Source organism: Pollicipes pollicipes, unplaced genomic scaffold (assembly GCF_011947565.3).
Source record: "Pollicipes pollicipes isolate AB1234 unplaced genomic scaffold, Ppol_2.1 Scaffold_4002;HRSCAF=4701_pilon_pilon_pilon, whole genome shotgun sequence".
Classification (NCBI taxonomy): domain Eukaryota; kingdom Metazoa; phylum Arthropoda; class Thecostraca; order Pollicipedomorpha; family Pollicipedidae; genus Pollicipes; species Pollicipes pollicipes.
In genome coordinates, this window is record NW_023596420.1 from 20,184,565 (window position 1) to 20,193,765 (window position 9,201).

General features: G+C 54.8%; 1 protein-coding gene across 1 annotated transcript; it reads right to left on the reverse strand.

Annotated features, from left to right (window-relative positions):
• Nucleotides 1-1,626: 1,626 nt before the first annotated feature.
• On the reverse strand, nucleotides 1,627-8,875 carry LOC119093490 (mitochondrial import inner membrane translocase subunit TIM44). Its single transcript, XM_037216449.1, has 8 exons — nucleotides 8,724-8,875; nucleotides 7,941-8,040; nucleotides 7,247-7,413; nucleotides 6,623-6,756; nucleotides 5,329-5,489; nucleotides 4,105-4,248; nucleotides 3,409-3,555; nucleotides 1,627-2,749 (listed from the first exon to the last, which is right to left on the reverse strand). Exons 1-8 carry the CDS (start codon nucleotides 8,747-8,749, stop codon nucleotides 2,285-2,287), a joined length of 1,344 nt encoding a protein of 447 aa, XP_037072344.1. The 5' UTR covers nucleotides 8,750-8,875; the 3' UTR covers nucleotides 1,627-2,284.
• Nucleotides 8,876-9,201: the final 326 nt, after the last annotated feature.

Sequence of the window (9,201 nt, forward strand, 5' to 3'; positions counted from 1 at the left end):
CTTTGGTCGCCCATGGGTAGCATTGGCCGGTCGGGGTCCTACGTGCTCAGGGTATCTCCGACCGGTAATGGGCCGCTTTAGTCATTCGGGGCCCTTCTGGTCACTGAGGGCCCAGCTCTGGCCATTGGGAATCCTCCGTGGCCGGTGGCGTCTGCTAAAGGACCGCACTGGCCACCAAGGGCCACTCTGGTCACCAATGGACACCTTTGGCTGTTCAGGGGTCCTTGGGGAGATGTAATTGCTCGCCTGGGTATTGGGGTTTTACTAGTCGCTCAGCGGCCCGTCCGGTCGCCAAAACATGAGCTGTATCCTCGCAGCTCTTTTGACACCCGGGGTTTGGTTAGTGTTTCAGGACACTTTTGGTCGCTCAGAGGCTCTCCCTACGACTAAGTGCCCAACCGGCACCGCCTGGGACCAAAGGCGCAAATAGGGGCATATGACCTCGGGGCATGGACGACAATAGCCCATTGGGGGCTCGTGAGGACCCCCGCGCACTGACCGGAGGTCGGCCAGACTCCGGCCCTCAGTGAACCGGACTTTCGAGTGCCAGTTAGAGGCTCTCATGTGCCGCTCAGGCTCTCACATTTGACATGGTGATCCAAGCAGATACATGGCTATGGCCTGTGCACAATTTCTTTCCACGTTCTCTCAAGCTAGTTAAGCTCGCAATCTACGTTCAGATCAATAAATTACCTACCTTGCCCGCTGGTAATGAAGACACAAATACTGGTATCCGTTAACTGCGGTTGGTGATGTCAAATGACTAGCCCCAAAACGTCAATATTTGGCAGAGATGTGGAGAAGTCTCTATCTGGATGAGGCATACCTTATTGACTAAGGTTTTGGCGCAAAGCCAGGCTCTGTTTCTGACAGGGTAAATCAAAGTGCAATGTTGGTGAAATGTTATTACAAGTTAGGCATGATATCCAGAAGTTAAGCGAATTCTACGGTCATATCGGTAATCGTAAATATCGATGAATTGAGACAGTGTGGCAAAATGTGCCCATACATGTGACAAAATTTTCGATACAAGGCAAGCCTTCAACACAATCCAAGGTTGTGGGGTTCTTTTGACAACATGTTGAAGTGCGTCTTGAGATTTGGCTAGGGAATGCCTCAGGTGGCTTAATGTAACCACCACCACTATTTGAGAACCACACAATGCGCGCGCGCAAGTTCCCACACTATCCACCCGGTTTACGTTCATTATCTGCCCTCCAGTCCGTCATCCTCCCCCCCCCCCACGCACACGCACACGCACACGCCATAGTCAATGGACGGACGTTATTTGGCCTGGGCAGGCGCCCCGCCAACAACACCGCTGGCCGCGTTGTGGCCGGCACGTCCTGGCAATCCCTGGTAACAAAAGTCATGCACTACGCGAGGATTTCACGGTTCGGTTACATGAGCTGGGAAGGGTGGTGGCTTCATCACGGTCAGGCATTGCCCACTGCTGAGGAATATCGCAGGGTGTCGTGGAAGGTTAGTCATGCAAGCATTTTTTGCAAACCTTTTTTTCACGTGAAATAATGTCAACTAAATTACGCATGCCATTTACTCTGCTTCGTGTCAGCGCCGCCGGCGGCATGCAACCAAAATACATATGAAACATGGAATTCAACGTCGTCGACATCTTATGTACCTGTATTCGCATGTGCGACACAAAGTTCGCCACTTTTGTCGAGTTCGTACAGAGCAGACCCGGCGGACGACTGATCCAGACCAGAAAACCGGGCGCCAATCGCAATATGGAGATAGGAACTTCCACACCATCACGATTGGCAAGCCGCCTTTAGCGTTTTGACTCACGTTAGCGAAGTGACGTCATGCACTGTCCACTGGGCACGGTGAGACTCACTAACATTGCTCTATGACGTCAGCACATACTAAGCCACGGAAGGAGTCATTCGTCGGGCATGTGGGAACAATGACTGTCACTCCTTCATCGGCCACGCAGATTGCACGTAGGTTGCACTATGCGGTGTGGCTTGAATTCGTGCTATTTAAGGCCGGCTGCAATACCGGCGCCCGCTCCACCCTGGCCATACGTCTAACACATCACTATGACGTCATCAGACGTCAAGCCGCCGGGGTCACAACGGAAATCCATCACAGCGGTGGCTACCCGGCCCCGCGCCGCTGCGACATCAGCCCTGAGCGAGAGTTCCGCCCCCCTCCTCCCCCGCCCACCGGCTGCACGTGCGACCGACCCCGCGCCGCAGGCGGCCGGGCGAGGCCGACCGGCGGCCGCCATTACGTCACTGGCTCACCGACGCAACGGGCGCTAGACGAGCTGTTCGGTGCTGCTAGCCGAGAGCTCCAGCAGGCGCCAGGCGGCCTGCGGGTCGAGCTCTGTTTGGTCGCGGCACAGCACCCACACGTAGTTCACGCGCATTATCTTGTTAGGATCTCCCTCGATCACAGTTTCCCGCGCGTCGCGCACACACAGAATCTGCTGCGACGTGAACGTGATGATCAGCACCGGGCCCTGGTCCATCATCTTGCCCATGGCCAGGTCCACGTTGTCCACGTCCAGCACCTTGGAGTCGTAGTGGTAGCCCAGCTGGCGCGCCGTGCGCACGGGCTGCGCCAGCACGTTGAAGGTGGCCTCGTAGCACCAGTCCTGCAGGATGTCCAGGTCGCCGCGGATCATCGCCTCCAGGATGTTGGGGATGATGTCGTGCTCGCAGTCGCGCAGAAACTGGTCCTTGTCGAAGTGCGGGTCCATCCGGCAGATCTCGGTGAGCACCTGGCCGCGGCATGGAGCGTCAGCCGACGCACGGCGAGGCTTTACAGCCGCGTGACGGCCGTCATCGAGTGGCGAGACCAGCGCGTGAGGTGTCTGAACCGCTCAGAGATAAAAATCGTAAACTTGAGAGACCTTTGTGACTTGTTGCTGTGCCGTTTTTGAAAGCCCATTTAAAACCCTACCGCGACCCTGAAAATTTAACTTAAGCGAAGCACACCAAAAATTGGGGACAAACGTTCCCCCAACCACGCGAATTCCCGTGCCCCACCCGTTCCGCGGTCTCGGCCCGCCTCTGAGAGGTGCGCTGTCAGCTGATGCGGTCTCGGCCCACCTCTGAGAGGTCCGCTGTTAGTCGCCGCGGTCTCGGCCCACCTCTGAAAGGTCCGCTGTCAGTCGCCACGGTCTCGCCCCACCTCTGAGAGGTCCGCTGTTAGTCGCCGCGGTCTCGGCCCACCTCTGAAAGGTCCGCTGTCAGTCGCCACGGTCTCGCCCCACCTCTGAGAGGTCCGCTGTTAGTCGCCGCGGTCTCGGCCCACCTCTGAAAGGTCCGCTGTCAGTCGCCACGGTCTCGCCCCACCTCTGAAAGGTCCGCTGTCAGTCGCCGCGGTCTCGCCCCACCTCTGAAAGGTCCGCTGTCAGTCGCCACGGTCTCGGCCCACCTCTGATAGCTCCGTGCGCTGAAACAGGCCGCCCATGATGTCGCTGACTTTGTCCGTCAGCAGGCGGGAGGCGCGCACCACCGCGTTGTCGCTCTCATCGTACTTGGTCTTCCAGTCCATGACCTTGTGCACGTACGCGTTGTTGTCCTGCAAAAACCGGGCAGCCGTTACAATCGCCTGCGATATCTGTTAACATAATCGAGTACTTATGGGATGACGTCACCTACCCAACCAGTAGACTGCGGCTGCGCAAGATTGGTGATATATTTTCCGTTTGCGCATTGATCATTGAAGAGAACGGCGTTTTGTGCTTTGGATAGCTCAGGTATAGTTCCGGTCAGTATATAGATATATATATATATATATATATATATATATATATATATATATATATATATATGTACATATATACACATATATATATATATATATGTATATATATATATATATCTACACACACATATATATATATATATATATATATATATATATATATATATATATATATATAATATGGCTACTACGATCGTTCACGCGTGACGTCTATACGCCATTGCCACGCTATAAACACCCCCGATTTCCGGAGTTTCAGCAGCGAATCTCTGCTATGCACAATCTCTCTGCTATGACCCGTCCGCCTCACGCCCGCCGGCCAGCCAGCAGCGGCGGCCGGCGTCGCCATCGCCGCCCACTCGCCTTGAAGTTCTGCCAGCTGGCGTAGAAGCGCGAGTCCTTGTGGAGCTCCAAGCCGGTGGCCTCGGTGTCGGCGGCGACGGCGTGGTCGTCTTCGGGCGCCGCCGCGCTCTTGCGTTTACGCAGCACCTTGGGCGCCCGGTACACCTGGCGGCCGCCCGTCCAGTCAGCGACGAGTGCCAAGCCGGTGGCACGGGTCATGGAGGCGGAGCCGGGCGGCGACACGGAGCACGCCGACAAATCGGGTCCGCGGGACGGGTAGCAGAGATGGCGAAGTCGTGGACGAGATAGAGACACAGACATGTCACCGAGACGGGTCGAGCTAATCAGGGGGTTACGGAGACGGGTCCGGTCATGGAGGTCAGGGGACAAGCCGGGGCGACGCATCAGGTCAAGGGAGGAATCCATGGGACCAGTCTGGTGATGGGACGGGCGAGGCCGTGGGACAGGCGAGGTCGGAGATGAGGGACGAGCGAGGTTGGGGACGAGGGATGGGCAAGGTTGGGGACGAGGGACGTGGGAGTTTGAGAGGAAAGCGACAGGCGATGTCGTGTGACGAGACGGGCGAAATCGGGGATGATGGACGAGCGAGGATGGGGGCAAGAGACGGGCGGGGTTGGGGACGAGGGGCGGGCGAAGTTGGGGACAAGGGGCGGGTGAGGTCGGGGACCAGGTCAGTTGAATGAGTCGCTGAGACCATGTCACATCAGCGAACCAGTTACGCTGGTGTGTAGGGCCAGACTGCAACGACAGGTAAGGTGTGGAACGGGGAGTGGGTCACGCAAGGCGGGTGCGCCGAGGCGACGTGTCAAGTCAGCAACGAATAACGTGTTCGGGCCAGAACAGCGCATGAGCCAGGCAGACAACCCACGCCAGGAGACAAGCCAGAGACGCCGACCACGTGACTCTCCGGGGTGACGGCTGAAGCGACGCAAGAATGGCGTGTGAGGCGCAGCGGCCGCGGTACATCAGGCCCGGGGGCGGGTGGCACAGACGGGTCACGGGACACCGGCGACGGGTGACGTCACGGGGCGAGCCAGGATACACACTAAGCCGCGCAGTGGCGAGCGCGGCCAGAAACACGCACAAACGAGCACAGACCAAGCCAATGAGCAGGCATGTCGTGCCGCGGCATCGTCAGCCGGCAGCCGCTCGGTCGGCGCGCCGCCCGGCAGCCCTGCGCTCCGCGCCGCCGGCGGGCCGGGCGGCGCCGTCCCGTCCGCTCACCCCCGGGCTGCCGATGGTGCTGTCGTCGATCTCGCGCTTCACGGCGCGCGCCGTGTCGGAGAGCGTCTGGAAGGTGGCCGAGCGGCCGAGCTGCTCGCCGCGCTGCGCCACGGCCTCGGCCGTCTGGCGCGCCTGCTTGTTCATCGTCTCGGTCAGCTCGGCTGCGACGGCGGAGCACGGCGCGGTCAACGGCCAGCTCGGCGTCAACTCACGGTGCCGCTCCCAACCACACGGTCACACACACGCATACGCGCCAACAGCCACGCAAACAAACAGAATGCGTGGAATGGAGGCGAAGAGACTACGAGGACTAGCAAGAAGACTGGAAATGGGGCTTTGCGGCCATATACCATCTTCGAATGTATGGAGCGGGGAAAGAAGCAGAAGAAATGGGAGGTGCCAGCGAAGTGACACGGCGATCTGCGCAAGTCTGCATCTCCGCGCACTCCGGTGCAATGGAACACTCCCCCCTCCTCCCCAATGCCCCCCCCCTCCCCCCCCCCCCCACCATCAGAAGATCGAAAGAGGACTAATTCGTCAGTTCCTCTTCCACCTGATGTTCCCTGGTGGAATTATCAAAGTTTTCAGTCTGCGCTTACGCAGTAAGTGATCACAAGCAAAAGAGTTTGGGCATGTCCGCTCGCTGAGGACAACGCAAACCAAAACAATCTAGACTGATACAAAGGTAACCAAAGCAGACATACACAGAGCTGGTAAGCCCTCACGAGTCCTGGACATAACTGTGCCAGACACTCGCCAGAACTGGCGGAGTTCGGGCCAGCAAATTTGTGAACAGTCCGGCCGAGCAAACAAGCGGAAAACAGCACAGCTGGCCTCACACCAACCACCAAACATTCTGCTTCCGCTATATGCCTGAGCACGTGTGCGACGCCAGGGTGGCGGAGGATCGCTTACTGCGCCGGCGATGTTAATGGACAGAGCCGTGCCTGAAGTGTTCCCGGCGACAAACTCTGTTCCGGTGTCATTATGCATGGCCAAAAAAGGTCTAATCTGCCCAAAACTTGCTGAAGTCCGGACCTTCCCGAACCCAGTGGCCACTGACTGACAATAATGCGGGATAGGCCACCACCAGACGTCAAAAATCCACACACGCATTCATCGAACCTTGTCCCTGACAGTACTCAAGTCGCACGTGACATAAAGCTCAGCCCTATGACTGGCACCCAATGTGGTAAACTGAGCATGACAGATATATGCAGACATGGCATGACGGATATATGAGCGTGACAAGGTACAATGTGTGGTAAGGAGGGATACGCAAGTGCATACTCACTGGCTTTTTTGACCAGCTCGAGTTTTTGGGCTTCATCGAGCGTCTCCCCGAGCTTCTTTTTCAGCGAGGTTAACCTCTCCTGCAGCATCTTGGTCCCCTCGCCCGTCTCCGACTCCAGCCGTTCATACTTCTCACTGGAGACAGCACAGTCGTGGATACGTCAGCTTCCATAAAGACAAGTAACCTGATGTTTTCTGCATGAATAAATCAATAACAGATTTGCATGCGTTGATCACGCACCCGAACTTGCAATATTTGAGGTAATTGTAATTGGTAAACCAACAATTGATAATGTGTGGTTAAGGAACGAATGTCGCTTGTCAGTTTCTATTCATCCATGTTCTTTCTCAGAGCTGTTCTGCTTTCAGTTACATGTAAACCTTAGACAAGGTATAGCACTGGAAATACTACACAAAACCCCCCATATGGGCACAATATGACCCCTGACGTCAGCGTGTGCCAAATGTCCGGTCATCACCGGCATCATCAGGTATCCACGTGCTCGTCAATCGCTTACAAATACGCCGATTTGCTAGTACACATGACGCGTATCAAAGCGACGATAACCCCGCGATCTGCGAGGCGGCTTCACCCGCATGCACAGTCGCGCCGGACCCATCCTACCGGGCCTTCTTCAGGGCTTCCGACTGCTCCAGTCGCTCGGCCTCCCTCTTGAACTTCTCGAGGCTCTCCTTCATCTCCTTGTTCTTCTCATACTCCTGTTTGATGTTGTCGATGAGCTTGCCGATGAACCCTTGGGGTTTCTGTGACGGGTTACTCAGCTGGCGAGCCTGGAGGATTGTCGTGCGTGTTATTGGAGCTTTGCGACGTGCTCAGCCGCTGAGGCCGCATGGCATCGCCTGTCTCGGGAACCGTGGGGAATCGAACCCCGCACCTCTGGTTTCCCAAACCTGTAGTGTTTAACTAAGACGCGCTAACCACTATGCTATCGGCGCCCCATCAGTTCCGGAGCTTGAGGAAAAACAGGCGTTATTACTCACTGACACTCCTGCAAGGTGTGCACGTGAAGGCTGACGTACCAGGCAGGGTTGGCAGCATTGGTTCGGTGCCCTGTATTTTCGTTTTCGTCTGCAGGGCATAGTGTACCATTGCACTAGCAAAATACCATATTTTGTGTTCACGCTCTGGCGTTTATCAGCAGGTGCCTGCTATTTGCTATCTCGGTGTATGTCTGCACACCAAAATGCTGCATGTCACAGATCCTTATTATCTTAGGTGTATAACCTGCCCACTTTATTGCTATCTATTTTGCACTATTATTATTGCACTATTGCCTTCCACATTCAAGTGAACTTACCTGGTAGCTTGATATTGCTGGGGCTTCAACTTTGAGCAGTTGCACTGGAATGCCCCCCACAACCTTGTATGATCTTATGATTCTGCTCATTGTGTTGGATCTGGAACAGTGCGGATATAATATGATCCACTGCCCTGATTCCATTCTCATAAAGCCTTCAATATTCCATTGAATACTAATGCATCAACCCTCCACTAAGATGTTGATATGAAAGCGAGTAACACAATTCAACTTTGATGTGCACACACAGTGTTTGAACATCCCAATGTTGGTTTGTTGTTCTGTGAATACACAGCACCCCATGCTCTCACACTGGCCAAGATGGGCAGGTACAGCAAATCTAGAGCACGAGCAGGCACCTTTGGAGCTGGTGGCAAAAAATATACAGCTCCGTCCCACACCAGGCTGTTACGGTACTCCCCAGCTAAGAGATTTGCTGAGTCACTGAATGAGCTCCACAGGTTCTGCAGCACCAGTGTGGTGTCTGCCTGAGATGACACTTTCAGTTCAGTTTGGCCTCAGAACCTACCATTGCATGAATGCCCATTCATCCCCAGACACCACCTGGCAGACCAACTGGCAAGTAATTAGACTCACCCCACACCAAGGTAGTGATCATCCAGGATCCAGCATCCCCACTCTAACAGCCTTACTGATTTGTCAACCACACTCCTTCACTGAGGCAAATGTTATGTTCAGTCCATGACAAGGAGCAGGATTCTGCTGGTGTGGTAACACCCAGAGCCCACATCATCATGCATGACTGATATGGCTATTACTTACTTTACACAATGCAACAGCCTTCCCATGTCTAGTCTTCATGATGCAATGCCACACTTATGATGCAACCCCGTGGTTTGGGAGGCAACAGATCAACACCACTATGAAAAACATCCCCCCTTCATGGTTGCCTACCTGTTGGACACTGGTATCTTCTGCCCATCATAATAACGTACAACTCATGCAAGTCTGCTGCAGCACACGCCTCCAACTTGGTTGCATGTTAAGATGTTGGCATATAAATGATAGCACTATCAATGCATGGTACATATAAAAATATGTAACTCATGATGACGTGATGCTGCCTTATGCCCAGTAACAAAATGGATACTACAAAGGACTGTTAGTTTATTTTCAGTGCAACCTAGCTGTGTCCCTCCCCATCTATGCATCCAAGTTGTCCCACCCCACCCACGCATGAACTACTGCAAACGCCGTCCTTTAATGAACTGCAGAGGGCAGCTTCAAATTACCCACTGCT